Source organism: Lutra lutra, chromosome 7 (genome assembly GCF_902655055.1).
Source record: "Lutra lutra chromosome 7, mLutLut1.2, whole genome shotgun sequence".
Taxonomy (NCBI): Eukaryota; Metazoa; Chordata; class Mammalia; order Carnivora; family Mustelidae; genus Lutra; species Lutra lutra.
In genome coordinates this window covers 30,765,262-30,782,047 of record NC_062284.1, presented here as the reverse complement: position 1 = coordinate 30,782,047, position 16,786 = coordinate 30,765,262, and the positions used below count along the sequence as shown (strand labels likewise).

The 16,786-nt window shown below is 49.1% G+C and overlaps 1 protein-coding gene across 3 annotated transcripts; it reads right to left on the bottom strand.

Moving 5' to 3' along the window:
- Positions 1 to 673: 673 nt before the first annotated feature.
- On the bottom strand, positions 674 to 14,830 carry UBL7 (ubiquitin like 7). 3 transcript variants are annotated; one of them, XM_047736191.1, is made up of 12 exons: positions 14,718 to 14,772; positions 13,363 to 13,413; positions 12,982 to 13,194; positions 11,878 to 11,997; positions 7,294 to 7,376; positions 6,426 to 6,510; positions 5,639 to 5,696; positions 4,758 to 4,891; positions 4,455 to 4,504; positions 4,055 to 4,222; positions 3,384 to 3,506; positions 674 to 920 (listed from the first exon to the last, which is right to left on the bottom strand). In XM_047736191.1, exons 3-12 carry the CDS (start codon positions 13,163 to 13,165, stop codon positions 783 to 785), a joined length of 1,143 nt encoding a protein of 380 aa, XP_047592147.1. In that variant the 5' UTR covers positions 13,166 to 13,194; positions 13,363 to 13,413; positions 14,718 to 14,772; the 3' UTR covers positions 674 to 782. The 3 variants fall into 3 exon arrangements, with proteins under 3 accessions (XP_047592147.1, XP_047592146.1, XP_047592145.1); XM_047736190.1 differs by lacking the exon at positions 14,718 to 14,772 and adding an exon at positions 14,489 to 14,699; XM_047736189.1 differs by lacking the exon at positions 13,363 to 13,413 and having other exon boundaries at positions 14,718 to 14,830.
- Positions 14,831 to 16,786: the final 1,956 nt, after the last annotated feature.

The following is a 16,786-nucleotide window of genomic DNA, read 5'->3' as shown; positions in this document are numbered from 1 at the left end:
GTGTCTGCGACGCGGTAGGGAACACTGTGCCAAGGGGAACGAGAGCTCAGGCAGATGGAGCGGCAGCTTGGGGGTTGGTGCCCTCTCTTCAAGATGAAAGCTGAGCCCTGTTCGTGTTGGTGTTGTTGTTTAGTATTGTTATTTAACTGCTCTTGTATTTATGCCTTCAGGACAGAGAAGAGGGCCCTGCCTTCTGGCACGGCTCTGAGGCCTGCAGTCTGGCTCTGGAATCATTACAGCATCAGTGGCAAAGACTGCCTGAGGAGTTGAGGCCAGGGGAGGGAGGAAGAATCTTCTGGAAGCATGTGGGAAGGCAAGCTGCCCTACCTGCTCCCAGTAAAAGTAGCCCTGGCTACTCCCCAGGGGTCATGTCAGAAGCACACCCCTCTTCTGGCCATAGCGGCCACACAGCAGCCACCCTGGACACTGGGTGGCAGCCTTGCTCCACCCTGGGGCATGTCGTGAGGATGCCACACCCCAAGTACCAAAGGGTCTGGGGCTAGCATGGGAAACTTCTCCTAAAACAGAGTCTGGGCATCACACAACATCCTAGGACTACAAATTTTCCACCCAAGGCTCAGAAGCAGGGCCGAGCCACACACCAAGACCCATACGCCTGCTTGCCCCCCTGCCTCCACCAGCTCAAGTCAGCCAGACAGGCCACGCAACGGACCAGGCAACCATCATATGTATTGGGGAGAGGAGAGGTGAGGCACCTTCAGGGTGTCTCCCGGGGGCAGCCACCTTGGCAGTTTGCTGGGGGGGTGAGAAGGAACAGGAGTTCATGGGGCTCCGCCGGCGAAGATGAGCTCCAGGGCCGCCTGGATGTCGCCGCCTGTGGCCTGCAGGGCCCGCAGGCTCAGCTCGTCGTCCTGGATGCCCATGTCACGTAGCTGCTGCAGCTGAGGCTGCCACTGGCTCTGCAGAAAGAAAGGAGCAGGCAGAAGCTGTTAGCTGCGCTCCTCTGCAGACTCGCTCTGGTCTGCCCTCACGGCGGGAGTCGGGAGAAGAAGGTGGGTTCCCACGGCTTTCAGCAGAAGGGCGGGAGGGTTCAAAGAACGAACGAGCAATTTTTCCCAATTAAAAAAAAGGAAAATGCCACCGTAAAGACCAAGAGAAGGCACAGATTACTCATAATCTAAATTTCGAAAAATTAAACAACTTTCTTTCTCCTGCTCTATGTATAGACCAACAGACATGTACACATGGAATGGGGGGGAGGGCATACATTTTTAAATTAGTTTTATTTCTGAGCACGACATAGGGTGAAAAGTCTCACTCTATCCACTCCCATTCCCACCCCAGAGAACCTATTTTACTTTGAGAAAATACAAATATGTACTCTTAAATCCTTTTCTGAGACCCTTGTTCTACATTCAGCAACCCCTCCCACTTTTCTCCAACAAAATTAATGCATCCCAGTGATCTCTCTATGCCACTAAGTAAAGACCTTTTCATTTATTTTTAAATTTTTTTTTTAAGATTTTTTATTTGAGAGAGCACGCAAACACGCATACAGGAAGGGGGGAAGGGGCAGGCAGAGGGAGAAGCAGACTCCTGGCTGAGCCAGAAGCCCGACTCGGGGCTCGATCCCAGGATCCTGGGACCATGACCTGAGCTGAAGACAGATGCTTAACCGACGGAGCCACCCAGGTGCCCCTAAGTAAAGATTTTTTTAATAATTGTACAATATTCCAAATCATGGACATCCTGAAATGTATCATAACCAAGCTACTTCCAACCTTCTGCCATCACAAACAATGCCACAGTGACCGCCTCTGTACAAATGTCACTTTCTACACACACATTACCTCCATCTCCAGGATAAATTCCAAGAAATGGGGCTGTAAGGAATCACACGCCTTTAAGGCCAACAGTATTTCCTTTCCACAAAGAGTCTGCTATTGCCCTTTGCCCCCTTTTCTATGGAGTTCTTAATCCCAAATTACTAGAATTCTCCATACCAGGGAAGTCTTGCCCTTTGCCTGATACATGTTAAAGGTTTTTTTCCCAGTTCATTCAGCTTCAGACTTTGCTTGTTTTTTGTTCGTTGGTTTGGTTGGTTGGTTGGTTGGGTTTGCAAAGCAGAAATCTTCACTTTTACAAACTCAAAATCTTTTACTCTTCATGTAACAGCTCCTGAATTTTGACTCTCAGCTACAAAAGATCTTTCTACTATAAAGGTTTAAAGAAATTAACCCACATTTCCTTTTAGTACTTTCAAAGCTTAATAATATCTCTACCTCATAAAGGAGGAAGTGCACAACTTAGGGAAGACAATGTGCTCACCTGTGGGAAAGAGAAGGCCGTGGGGATGACACGCAAATTCAGAGAGGCATGGAGAGCTTTTCAAAAACCACACAAACCAACTTGGCCTCATTTATGGGCCAGGTGGAGCCAGTGAAAGCTCCTGAGCTGGACAGCAGAGTGAAGAGGCATCTAGCTGGGGAAGACGAAGGAACGGAAAAGACAAGCTGTCCACGGGCCTGCTCCTGTTCCCCTTCAATGTCCACCAGGGCCACATGGTTTAGAGAAAACCACAGGACCTGGAAACCTGTCTTTCCCACTGGATGGCTTCACGAACCTGGACAAGTTCCAGAAATGACACTCACCCCCCAGACTCAAGTGAGGAGCAAAGGAAAGAGAATGCAACAGACAGCTCACACACACAGATGTGCAAGCAAACAATGGTACCTAGGGCCTTCCACTTAGCTGCTAGGGTGACCTGCCCAGGAAGTAGAGCAGCAATGGTATCCTTCCTTGCTGAAAACCTTCCACGGCTCCCTGGTAATCGCAGAATCCAGTCCGGTCTCCTTACCCAGGAACTCCAGGCCTTCATGCTCAGGCTTCTGCTCCATCTCAGGATCTTCTCCACGAGGACATTGCCCTCTAGCCCGCAGGCTTGGGTATGCCACGTGTACCTCCACAAGTGGCTGCCTCTGCCTGGATACCGTCCTCCCACCTAAATACCTCCTTCCCCACCTGGCTAACCTCTAACCAACTCGCTGACGATCATCTCTCTTCGTTCCCTTCCATGGCAGGGATAATGATGGCTTGTCTCTGCCCCAGGAGCTGGACCCAGATCTGGAATATATGTACTCAACACTCAGTCAGTGCTCATGGAATGAATGAACGACTCCTTGACTCAAACTGCCCTAAGTATCCAAGCCACACTATCATGGAGGCAGGCCACAGTCACAGGGTCTGGGAGCGGAAGCCACAGGGACAGCTACCCTTGCTGGGAACACCCTCTCCTGTCACACCGCCATGCCCCAGCTCTTTCTGGAGTGAAGAAAGCCCTCTGGAGAGCAGAAAGAAGCTGACTACCCAAAGTAGCTAAGAAGCTGCCAGTAACCAGGACACCAGGAGGAGGGAAAACTGACCTGAAGGCTGGGTTGCCCCGAGGCCTGAAGGGCATGCTGTAGGGCTTGGCTGAAGAGATCGTTGGTGATGGGCGTCCCTGACTGGACCCCAGAAGACATCGGCGAGGTCCCTGAGGAATGGCCCTAGAGTCAAAGCAGCAGTCAGTGCCACCCTCAGAGGCACCTGAGTCTTCCAGCACATACCAGCTGCTGTCCCAGCACCCCGCTGTGGGGCCCTCGGGGACCCAACTACTGCCTCCCAACAGAGACCTGCATGAGACAACCACACAGGGGTACCTAAAAGCTCCAGGAAAGATTCCATCCTCTTTTGCTCCAGGGAAATGGAATCAAGCCCCTGACCTAGCCTAGGGCCCCAGCACTAGGAGAGTCGCCCTTGGCAGCTACAGTGACCATTACCAGGAACGCTTAGGCCACACGGCTGAGCCCTGTCAGGGATGAAGAAAGGCACATTATGTGAACTATGAAGGGAGGAACTGAACCCTGAGGTACTGAACCCTGGAGGCTAAGCCTTAAGGCCTAGGGGTGAGGAGGAGGTCGACAGAGCTGCCCTGAGAACCCCACCCCGGCTCCAGGCACACTTCAGCTCAAACCAGGTGGAGTACCGAGGCCAGTACCTCTAGGGCGCTTCTCCCCTGGGGGCCAGCTTCCCTCTTCAGGCCCTCCCTCCGTACCTGCGTGCCAGGAGTCGGTGTGTGAGAGCTGCTCTCTGGAGTGCTGGCCAGGGCTAGGGCGGTGGCCAGCTCACTCTGGGTGATGGGCCGGGGGCCGGCAGCTCCACTGTACCCCAAGGAGGCTGGGCGCGAGCTGGGTGTGCTGCTAGAGGGCGTGGACCTGGAGCTCTGGAGAAGGGAGGCAACCGGGGAAGTGGCACTGTGGCACTGTGACAGTCCCACACGGGCCCCGCCCCCGCTACAGGACCTGCCTGAACAGCTGCCAGGCTCAGAAGGGAAGAGTGTGCCACAGATTGGCCACCGAAGGGGTTAAGACCACCTCCCAGCTTGGGTGTGCCAAGTCCCAGGGAGAGGCACATCTCAGGCACCCTCTCAAGTGGCAAGCAGCCAGGCCACTTACTGGGTGAAAGTCGTCCTCATCATCAGAGAGCCCTTCGAACAGGAAGCCACCTGGAGGAGGGAGAACAGATTTGGGGAGGAAGAACAGAAAGGCACAGGCGTAGCTCCAGAATCAGATACTCTCCAAATTCACATTTTCGTCTCTCCCCTTGGAAAATTACAGGACAGATGCACTCCCTGACTCAAACCGAGAGTTCCCAAGGAACGCCCTCTGCCAGGGCTATACATAGCTGCTGAGTAAAGCAAATCCCTGGGCCACCGCGGGCTCCCCGGGGGGCCGACGTTACGCCGCCCTGGGGCCTACCGGGCATGTCCCGATATGAGCTGGAGGGTGCGCTCCGCGAAGAGGAGTCGGCTCCCGGCAGCGGGGTGCTGCCAGCCACCGAGTGCAGGACCAGGACGATGGCATTGACCAGGGCTGGGTGAGCAGGCACCAACCTGGGACAGGGGCAGAAAGAAACAGAGGGTGACTGGGAAGGACCGAGTACCCTCAGCATGACAGAAGTTCTGCGTGCCCTCCAGACAATCGCACTGCCCGTACCGCCTTTCAATTCCTCAGCACCTCCCAACGGCTGCCTCTGTCCTCCTGCTGCTCTGTCCCCAGCAACAGCAGCAGGCTCTGCGCTCGAGGGTCCCCAGCCGATGCTCCACCTGCCCTCTAGCAAGGCATGATGGGACGTGCGCAGCCTAGAAGGCTCAGGGCCCTTCTCCAGTCTCAATTCCACGGAGACTTTCTTCCAGGAAATCTCTGGGAAGTCCCTTCTCTTCCTGGGGTGGGGCTACTTCCTTCACGTGCAGAGTAAGGGACAGGACCTTTATGTATCCCTTCCAAATTGCTCTAGAATTTTAGGGATTCTAAATGCGCCTGCTTCTTTCCCTATCCTGAAGGATTTCCAAGGCTCTCCAATGTTTACAGAGAGAGAGAGCTGAACCGAACCAGGCCCGCAAAGCCACTGCCTCAGAACCCTGCTTCGTCTCCACATCTCCGTGTGTCCCTGCCTGCCCTTGGACTTTGTCGGTCTACTGGTAGCCCCTGCTCTTTCTCACCTCCTGACATACTACACAGGTGGACCCAGGGATAGACAGGATCGGGCTCCAAGAGCAGAACCCAGGGCAACAATGAGGTTTCTGGGCCAACCATCTGGGGAGGGGGAGGGGACCCTTTAACAAGATGGGTATACTTACGTATCAAGCATGCTGGGATCAGCGAAGACAGAGAAGAGGTCCTTGTCCTGGAGAACGCCTGAAGGAGAACAGGCCTCACCTCAGAGACTGGGAATCCAGCCAGATCCAGGAGGGCAAAGAGGCTGTAGGCCTCAGAACAACCGGCTCAGCGGGGACACAGGATCACAAAGCAGCTCCCACGAAAAGGTGGGGGAACAAAGCTCCAAGAAGCACAAGTCAAGTGTTCTCCATCTTGTGCCCCTCTCATTGCCTCCCCCTGCACTTAGGTCACACACCTCAGACTAACATGCCAGCCTCTCCTTCCCATATGTCTGGGTTCTTCCCTAAGCCACCAATGTGTGCAGGAAGTCTTTCCTGCCAGGGGCTAACTGCTGCCCCCCATTTGGCATCCTCATGTCTCATTTCTTTTTTTTTAGATTTATTTATTTATTTGACAGACAGAGATCACAAGTAGGCAGAGAGGCAGGCAGGGGCGGGGGCAGGAAGCAGGCTGTCCGCTTAGCAGAGAGCCCGATGTGGGGCTTGATCCCAGAATCCTGGGATCATGACCTGAGCTGAAGGCAGCAGCCCAACCCACTGAGCCACCCAGGCGCCCTCATGTCTCATTTCTGATGTTAGGTAGGCCATGACTTCTCAGTGGCACTGACCACTCTTGGAGGGCTAGGTATAGGGGGCGCGTCTTGGTCTCCCCCCTCTCCCCAACAAGACCAGCGATTCTGGATAAGATAGGAATTGCCTTCACCTGGTTTCTCCTTCTCCAACAGCTCCTATTTCTTCTGGCACTTACCGAGAGCAATAGGGTCACTGCTGAGGCCCGGCGTGGCCACAATGATCTGATCCAGAGACTCCTTATTGCCCAGCATCTTGAAGACCTGCAGGAGAAATGGGGAGGCGGGGCACTCTACTGGCCCAATCCACTCAGCAAACACCCACATGCTGCTGAAGGGCTTCCTCCCTCTATAAGCTCATGCCCACACACCACCTCAGTGGAACAGTAGCCCCAGGAAACTGACGAACCTCTTTTTGCTCTAACACTGTGGCTTACTGGAGGGTAAACAATTTAAAAAAAAAAAAAAAAAGGCAAGATCAAAGTAAACCTTCAATTTCTATTCCTTTCCCGCATCTGCAGTTCTAATGTTTCCAAAATAAAAGCTCTCTTTGTAAAGCCTGTAGCAAACGTTCCTCTAGGTCCCCAAAGCCCTTTTCAATCTCTATAAAATTATCATTTTGTATGCATACATATGGGGAAGTTTGCAGCTCTATTAATTTGGCTTATCCATTCCCCTATGTAGACACATCAGCGTATCTGCCCAGTGAGGAAATGCAGGTAAGGCACGGTGGGCAGGCAACTCAGCAGCAAGTCCCAGAATGAGGCCCCGCAGAAACAGCATGTGGATCCACTGGCTGAAACTACATTCATTCCATGAAGCCGCTATCAGGAGAGGCGGGATCATTATCATTAGAGGGAATCAACAATACCTAGCTGAGAGAGCCCCTTTGGGGGACAAGAGGGCTCTACTGAGACCCACAGGCATGACAAAGACTCCCCAGGAACTCTCGGTAGCCATGGCAATGGGCTGCCAACTCCCACTCTACACCCCTCACCCACTGTCCCAGGAAGAGGCTCGAGGCACCGAGCCTGGGCTTGCACTCACCGCCTCCCTGTAGGACGAGCTGCTGTGCAGGGCGGTATGCAGCACCCGGAACTCCCTCAGGGCAGCCACTTTGTCCACAGGTTCTGGGGATGAGACACTCAGTTACCCACAACCCAGCCTGGCCCCGAGACAGAGGCACAGCAGCATTTTGGCGCTTTCCCCAGCACCCCGCCAAGTGGACGAGGGCCCCCATGCAGAAACAACACTGGAGCCCCAGAGGTGAAAACCACACTCTCTTTTAACCATCTCCAGCAAATAAAACGTAGAGCTTCCAATTTCCCGCAAAGGTGACTCTTGCCACACAGAAGAGACAGCTCTGATCCGTCTCCCGCTGTGGGAATTCTAGACTTCTGACATTTGCAAGGGGGAAGGTATGATCAACTCAGCAGACTTTTTATACAGTGGTTTAAAATAAGTACCGAAAGCCATCTGAACAATATGGAGCGATGCTGACACAGTATGGTAAGGGAGAGAAATAGAACACAAAGTTGTACATATGTTTTCTAGTAAAACTGCGTAAAATGTGTCCGTGTACACGTGGTCCCAGGCTAGACGGGGACAGAGGGAAGAACAGGACTTAGGTAGGATGGCACAATCAAAGCTCATCGTTTCCTCTTTGGTATCTTCTTCCAGGCTTCTGTAATATTATTCTGGGCTTGAAAAAGTATATATAAGAAGGACCGAGGAAACAACTGTGCTCCTAGGGTTCTTGACAACCTTGCATTACACACTCCACAGCAAGTGCTTCGCTGAGACTCAAAGCTCCCTTCTAATCTTTGGACACTATGATTCAGTCCCATACATGGGAAAGTTTAGCAATTGTCTTAGTTTTCCTTGGTTACTTTACTATTGAGGACATCAGCCCATTTCATAGGGGAGGAAATCTGGATAAAAGGAGAGGGACAAGGTAGGAAGTCCACACTGGGTCACACTTTGAAGTGTGGTTCTCCTCACCCAGGAGAGCTACTTGTGATCATATACACTGTGTACTGCCCAACTCCAGGGCCATCAGTCCCAAAGCAAGGGGAATAGCACCTGGGGTCTGGGGCAGCAATCATGTCCTTTCCTCTACTTCTAATCAGAGATACCTTTCAACAAAGATTCATCTTTTTTTTTTTAACATTTTATTTATTTATTTGACAGACAGTGAGAGAAGGAACACAAGCAGGGGGAGTGGAGAGGGGGAAGCAGGCTCCCCGCCGAGCAGGGAGCCCAATGCGGGGCTCGATCCCAGGACCCTGGGATCATGACCTGAGCCAAAGGCAGATGCTTAACCACTGAGCCACCCAGGCGCCCCTCAACAAAGATTCATCTTAAGTGAATTACCCAATTTATTCATTCAACAAACATGAAGTAAGCCATTTACTCCAGGCCTGGTTTGGGGAAAGGTAGAGGAAGGCATGAAAATAAGACTCCCTACCACAGCAAGGAGCTCTTGGGACAGGAGAAGCAGCAAGACTAGATCAAAGCCACAAACACACAAGGACAAAGTAACAGGCCGAGTGCTCCACAGAGATGCAGGTCCCAGTTAGGGCATGTGGAGCAGGAAGCAGACAGCCATCATGGAGAGGGCGGGCTAGAACACAGAGCCGTCTCCCAGGGGAGACCATCTGAGAGGGTGCTTAAGGTCAAGCAGATGTTTACTAGGGGGAGAAAGTCCTAAGCTTAAGTGAGAACATGTGCAACATGTCACAGAAGCCTAGAACAATGAAGGGCTTTGACAGAGCAGCAAGTTGGTTTTTATCGCTGGAGCTCAGGGTACACGTTGTCACTGCTGGAACAGTAGGCTGAGTGAGATCCTGAAGAGACTGGTAACCTGCCACAGAGAACCATCAAAGGGATCCAGGTGGGAAGGAAGGGACTGAAAGGTTCTCCTCCTACAGGCGCTAATTGAGTGGGAGATCAAGAAATGTGCTTCCTTTTGTAAGAGCACTCAAGGATAAAATATCCAAAATGCCATCATGATACGATTCTTTTCAGATATGAGTTTATTTTCACTCACAATAAAACGTGATTTTTTTTTTCAAAAATAAATCTCTAGGCCAAAGGGAGGAGGAAAAGGACTCTTAATAGCTTAAGCCCGCCATCAGCGAAGAGTTATGGTTGTCTCCACAACATCCCTGAGCTAATCTCAGTCTCACTCTTTGGAAGTGGGAGACAGCCAGCCCGATGGAAAGAACGTGGGTTCTGGAGCCAGGAAAACCTGATTCACATCCCAGCTCTTGCACTCACTTTCTAAGTAGATGACCTTGAATAAATACCTTTTCTTTTTTCCTTTAAAGATTTTAGTTATTTGAGAGAGAGAGAGAGAGAGTGTGTGTGCAAACACCGCCCACGTGCACGCCTGCAAACAAGGGGAGGGGCAGAGGGAGAAGCAGGCTCCCCGCTGAGCAGGGAGTCGGCCACGGGACTTGATCCCAGGACCCTGAGATTATGACCTGAGCTGAAGGCAGATGGTTAACAGACAGAGCCACCCAGGCGCCCCAATAAATACCTTTTCTAATGCTCCTTTTCTTCATCTATAAAATGCTAATGCTGTCATCTGGTTGGCAGGTCTAATGATGAAATGGGGTATCAAAGAGAAAACAATCTGGCTCGAAGGAGCAACATATGTTACTTTCCTTCTGGCAGTGCCCTCCAGCCGAAGACCAGTGGGGCACATCTGGGGTGGACCACATTGGGGTTACAGCTCTGTACAGAGAGGAGGGTGCACACCATGGTAAGTGTGGACACCTCAATCAGATGACATCAGAGAAGACTGATAGGATTTGGGCTCTGGCTGTGATGTGGGGGGACGTTTAAAGAAGCATGGTTTTGCTCTGGGTTGAAGGCTGTCAGGAAGTGGGGAGGACTTTATGACTGGGTATCTTAACAATTCATACTTACGGGCACCTAGGTGGCTCAGTGGGTTAAGCCTCTACCTTCAGCTCAGGTCATGATCTCAGGGTCCTGGGATCGAGCCCCACATTGGGCTCTCTGCTCAGCGGGCAACCTGCTCCCCGCCTCCCCTCTCTCTGCCTACTTGTGATCTCTCTCTCTCTCTTTCTCTGTCAAAAAATAAATAAAAGTCTTAAAAACAAAACAAAACAATTCTTACCTAGAAGGAAGGAAAACTAGAACAAGGCCAAAGCTGTAACTGGTAAAAATGAAACCGTCAATCATGACATCTGGACACAGGGGTATGTGGTTATTTTTGTGATGTGGACCATGTTCAGGGCTTTGTCTCTATTCAGAAATGAGAGGGATCTTATTGTTGCCTTGATCCATTACTTTCTCAAAGTGAGTGGCCTTATATATGTTGGTGATCTGTTTCAAGGCCTAGCTGAAGGCCAGGCCAATCTCTGAATGTCAGAGACTGCCTTTCTCTTTCTAATTTCCCACAAGTGGACAAAAGAAGATCTTTTTGGGGCGCCTGGGTGGCTCAGTGGTTTGAGCCTCTGCCTTCAGCTCAGGTCATGATCCCAGGGTCCTGGGATCAAGCCCCACATGGGGCTCCCTGCTCAGCAGGGAGGCTGCTTCCTCCTCTCTCTCTGCCTGCCTCTCCGCCTACTTGTGATCTGTTTGTCAAATAAATAAATAAAATCTTTAAAAAAAAGAAAGAAGAAGATCTTTTTGTCCTTTATGTTTAGAATTGAAAAGGGGAAATTTCAAGCTTATAACCAATCACAGCCATCATGAAAGTACAAAAATATGTCAAACTGCCAGTTTCACAAAGCTAATCTTTTCACACAGCTTAGTTTTATCCTTGGGAAAGCTTTTAAAACACAGATAGAAAAATTTAAATTATGAATTCTAAGCAGCACCTTTTATTAATAAATCAAAAAGGTATTAAAGGTCTTGTAAGTTTACTCCAAGAGCTATTTTAATACTGTTATTTTCAAGCTTCAGGAAATTAGATTACCAAGATAGCAGGAGGGATCAGACTGAATAAATCACCACCTAGGGCCACTTGTGGGGAGATTTGCTAACAAAAGGACAAACTACATCATTACAGGAATACAAGGTGTTTCCAGCTTTTTTCTTTTTTCTTTTTTTTTTAAGATTTTATTTATTTATTTGACAGAGAGAGATCACAAGTAGACGGAGAGGAAGGCAGAGAGAGAGAGAGGGAAGCAGGCTTCTTGCTGAGCAGAGAGCCCGACGTGGGACTCGATCCCAGGACCCTGAGATCATGACCTGAGCCGAAGGCAGCGGCTTAACCCACTGAGCCACCCAGGCGCCCCTCCAGCTTTTTTCTAATGAGAACAACAACAAAAACAAAAGATACAAAGTTCACTGAGAAATCCACTGTTAATCTAAAGGAGTTTAAAGAGACACACACTCCCCATCCCACCAGGAAATAGTGGGTAATGGACTTAAAAAGCAGAGCAACAAACCCCTTTCTGTTAGTGGTGTTGACAGCAAGTAGATCAAAACTGCACTCTATTACCAAAGGGAGACTAATCCAGTAAGTAATAAAGATATCCTCCATCACCATCTCAGTAAATCGCCTCTTTATTCCACCCAGGCCATCCCTCAAGAACACACAGACCCTTTCTTTGGAGAGATTACAGAGGCTCTCCCCATCTAAGGGCCCTTATTCACCTGGTTTCTGATCAGGCTCGGGCCAGGACTTCCGCAGAACATGGACTGTGGAGCCAGGTTGAATGCCGTAGAAGTCAAGGGTCTGGTCATCTTTAAGCTTCCGGCCACAGTATATCAGATCTAAAAAGAGAACAATCCACTTATATTTTGCTCTCAAAACAATGTAGATGGTTTCTGCTTCTAAGAAACTTATCTTGATTGGACAGATAGCTGGAGAATGATACTTGCTTTAAAAAGTACTCTTATTTACTGCCTCTCTGCTTACTTGTGATTTCTCTCTGTCAAATAAATAAATAAAATCTTTAAAAAAAAAAAAAAAGGGGGCGCCTGGGTGGCTCAGTGGGTTAGGCCGCTGCCTTCGGCTCAGGTCATGATCCCAGGTCCTGGGTTCGAGCCCCACATCGGGCTTTCTGCTCAGCAGGGAGCCTGCTTCCTCCTCTCTCTCTGCCTGCCTCTCTGCTTACTTGTGATTTCTCTCTGTCAAATAAATAAATAAAATCTTTAATAAAAAAAAAAAGTACTCTTATTTAATACCTACATTTTAATAAAAATCATTAGCAAGTACCAAGTTCTGGAGACTGCTCAACTTAAACGAATGGGAAAATAAAACAATAAGAAAAGGATGAACCAATTGGATCCCTCAGCTATTACAAATTATGTTTATAATCTAATTTAATTCCTTCTTCCTCCACCTTGAATACCCTTGCCATCCTCCTTTCCTTTTATATTACCTTCCCTCTAACCAACCAGGCAAACAAAAATCCTTCTAATCAGCCTTCAAAACCCATCTTGAATACCATATACTGGGGGCCTCCCCCAACTATGTGCTCCTCCGTCTCTAGTCTACCCCAAATTCTTGCTCTTCCATGTCATAGTTAAGGAACTCTGTGATAAAGTTGCTCAGTTTAACGCACAACTGAAATGGCAACTGACAGTTTTATTACACGGTTTGTGTTTCTATTCACCCAACAACACTCACTTCCCTGGACTGTTAACATGATGAGGCAACAAATCCCAAACTCTTCATTTACCCTCGTAATTCCAGAAGTATCTCCCCAGAAAGAGATCAGAGCAGCAGCCCATTCCCAGTCCACAGAGACTCACCAATCAGCTCAGGGTCTGGAACCGACTCCTGGAGTTTGCCAGCAATGAGCTGCTTCAGAAATGAAATACTGTAGCCCCCCAGAGAGTATTCACCCAGCTCTGACTCTGGCAACTGGAGAATAGACTTTGGGGCAAGTGGCTGGTCAGCCAGCTTCACCGCCAGGTGCCAATCTGAGAGAGACATCCTCTCTCTTTCGCGCTCTCTCTTTCTCCCTGTAAAGAAACAAAGTCTCACTGGTTAAAGGGCAGACCACCAGCCTACACCACCCCCACCCCACCAAGGGGTTGAATGAAAACTAATTCAGTCTGACACTGTTGGAAAAACACAGGATGCAACATCGGGAGGCCAGAACTAGAATCTGGAGTCCTCTCCTTACTCACCCTATGATCAACAGCACAAAACTCCAGCTCTCTGGGCCTCAGTTCCTTCATCTTTAAAGTGGACATAAAAACACCATCTCATTTAATAGGAATGTTGTGAGGTTCAAATGAGATCATCCAACCCTCTCCTTTATGTATGCTCCTTATTTCCAGTTTTCTTCATCAAGTCTTCTTGAACTGCAATAGCTTTATAACAAGCTCCCTGCCTCTGGCCTATCTCCCTATCAAATATCCATGCTGAAAGCCAACGCATCCCTTTCTTTTTTTCAACTGGGTAGAGTTAACATACAGTTGAGTATTCCTTTCAGGTGTACAATTTAGCGATTCCACAATTCTGTACATTACTCACTGCTCATCCTGATTAAGTGTACTCTTAAGTCCCATCACCTATTTCACCCATCCCCCACCCAACTCCCTTCTGGGAACCATCTATTTGTTCTCCACAGTTAATCATCACTTTAGAACACAGACCTTAGCAAGTCATTCCTTTGCTTAGAAATCCACCAATGACTCCAAACCACTGCTATGAATAAGTCGAAACTCCACAGCCTGGCACGATAACATTTTTTCTGTTCTCTCCGCCGGTCTTCCTCTCCCCCAACGCCAACAGGGCCCTGCTCTACCCTAACCTCCCCAGCACTCACACTGCATGCGATTCCTCCTCCCTTAGGTCTCTTAGCAAACTCCTAACAAGATCAACTCAAATACAACCTCCTTGGCCCCCTCTCCCTTTCCTCTGATGTTCTCAGGTTTCCTCAAGGCAAAGGGTAACAAATATCTATTTAATTCTCAACCCTCCACCCCCAACCCATTCTAGGAGGCCCTGGAAAGCAAAGACTAAAATTTTTGTCTTTATTGTCCCATTGCTTGGCAAATGTGCCCAGAAAATGCATCAGGAACTCCGAGGGTGGAAGAATCTCATAGGACCAGGCAAGCCCTCGTTATAATCATTCCAAAGAGCATAACTTAATTCCAAAGCAGCCTCTAGTAGGCAAGTTAAAAAAAAAAAAAAAAAAAAATGCCGTGTGGCTTTGAGGCTGCACAGCAGACCCCAAGGCATCCTCAAGTTACCGATCTACTTTAATACTGCTCAGGTTTATAAGAATAAATACGTCTTTTTATATACCATATCTCATTTAATCCTCTCAATTGTTCCTTGAGGCAGGCATTATCATCCAGATAATACAGATGAGGGAACTGAAACTCGGAAAGGTGAAGTTACTGGCCCAAGGTTACAGACAGCTAGTAGTGGGGCTGGGACACTATCTTTAGGTGACGACCCCACCGCTCCCACGGGACCAGCTAACTAGTAGACACACGCCTAGCCCGCGCGGCCCGACCCCCGGCGCCCTCACCCGTCCCGCGGAAGGAACCCGGCCGCAGAGCCGCCGGTGTAAACACACTCCGGTCCACTTGCCGGAAGCCGGAAGCCCTGCGCCGCACTCTGGGAGTTGCAGTTTCTGCTGCAGCCCCGCCCCTTCTGAGGGGCCTGTAGGCTGGTGGCACTAGTGGCAAAGCTTCCGGTTGACGGGGAGGGCGTGGCTTCTAGGCCACTTGAAATTTGCCGCGCGAGGGTATCTACCGGGCTTTCGTGGGCGAGGGGCCTGGCACTTGTCTGCCTTCCACGGCGCGAGTCGTGGGAGGTGGGCCTGGCGCCGTCCCGGGAAACGTGCAGAATCAGTGGGCTACGGCCGGCTCTGACGGCGCCGCCAGAGGGAAAGCTCCCCCGCATCCCCTCTCGCTGCTACCCTGGCCCCTCTCAGCCCCGAGGGCGCTTTCCCGAGCGGCCTCTTCAGACACAGCCCCGAGGTACGTCACCGTCCTCCCCCTAGAAAACGGCGTTCCCCCGGGTGAAGTCAGCCTCTTCCGTGTGCCTCTCGTCGCCAGCCTGCCTACCTGTGGAGGCAGATGGGGAAGGGAAGGACGCCTCCCTCTAAACCATGGAGGGTTGTTACTAAGTGGAGTTCCTGACACCTCAGCACGCAGTGTTGAGGTTTATATAACAGTCATCCATAGAATTCGGGGAGAGGAATTTCCACTGAACTGTCACAGAGAAACCGCATATTTTAGATGCACGGTTAGAATGGGATTGTTTGCACGGAAGTTAGAATTAGCGCTAAAATGTTGAAGAGGGGCAGCATCTAATTGAACTCCATTCGAGAATTAAGGACTAAGGAAAGCAAAAACAAACCAAAAACCAGGTGAAGTTAATGAGGTTGATCGTAGCCGTTGAAGGCTGATCTGGTGTGCACGAACGTGGATGTGTAATTCCAGAACATTCCAACGTAGGCCCAGGGATTGGGGCAGCCACTGAGCAGGATAGCTTGACTGAGAGAGCAAACAGACTGCATGATCTGAGAGGGCAAAAGCATTGAGCCCCTCAGAGATCGCACCTGACACCACTGCATGAAATTGAAAACTTAAAAAAAAAAAAAAATTGCACTCTATGTCAAAGGGCAAACTGGAAAAACAAAACAAAAAACGATGTTGGGGCGCCTGGATGGCTCAGTGGGTTGGGCCGCTGCCTTCGGCTCGGGTCATGATCTCAGGGTCCTGGGATCGAGCCCCACGTCGGGCTCTCTGCTCAGCAGGGAGCCTGCTTCCTCCTCTCTCTCTCTGCCTGCCTCTCTGCCTGCTTGTGATCTCTGTCTGTCAAATAAATAAAAAATCTTAAAAAAAACAAAAAAAAAAAAAAACAACGATGCATCAGCGCTCAGAAGACAGGAAAAATTCTCTCTGCTAGGTTGGGCAGGACCAAAAAAAGGGAGTTGATGGTGTGAAAGAATAGTCTTACCTGAGAATCTGAAGACCCAGGTCTATACTTTGTGCAAGTTTGTGTTCAGACTTTCCCAAAAACATCCAAAATTGGTCCTAGCATCTGCATTTTAACATAAAGTAACAATAGGATATAATGTCCAATGAATAGATGCAGAAACTGAAGCACTATTAAGAGATTAAAGATTCAGTGGCAGGAGAAAACTGTGTAGCTGGGTGGCTTTTGTGTGAGTTAAGTTGTTTTGGCTGAGGTCTGCAATTTAATAAGGGGGGGAGAGGCAAATAACATATCATTTGAGTGTCTACAATTAAAAATTTTTGATCTAATTTATTCTTTTACAGAGAGCAACAAAACCCAGATCTATATCTGGACATATAAATAAATAAATAAATAAATAAAAAATATAGAACTAAAGACTTAAGAATAAAATCAGGTAGAATGCTCAAAGTATTATCATAAGTTATTAGCTCAAGTTTTGTTAAGTCCATTTTACTTAGAAAGAATTTATATATAATAAAATGTACATTTTTAAATGGTCCTAGGGCTCTTGGAAGCAAATTTAAATTATTAAAGACATTAAAGAAGATATCAAGCCTTTAAGACATGATGAAAAAAGAATTTGAGAAGAGCCAAAAAGAACTTTTAGAA

Bases quoted from the DNA above. Each gene is read 5' to 3' on its own strand.
- UBL7 (XM_047736189.1), bottom strand. From the start codon at position 13,165: ATGTCTCTCTCAGATTGGCACCTGGCGGTGAAGCTGGCTGACCAGCCA. The intron at 11,998-12,981 runs GTGAGTCTCTGT...TTCTCTTTTTAG, and splicing joins TCCAGACCCTGAGCTGATTG to ATCTGATATACTGTGGCCGG. The intron at 6,511-7,293 runs GTGAGTGCAAGC...TTTCTCCTGCAG, and splicing joins GCTCGTCCTACAGGGAGGCG to GTCTTCAAGATGCTGGGCAA.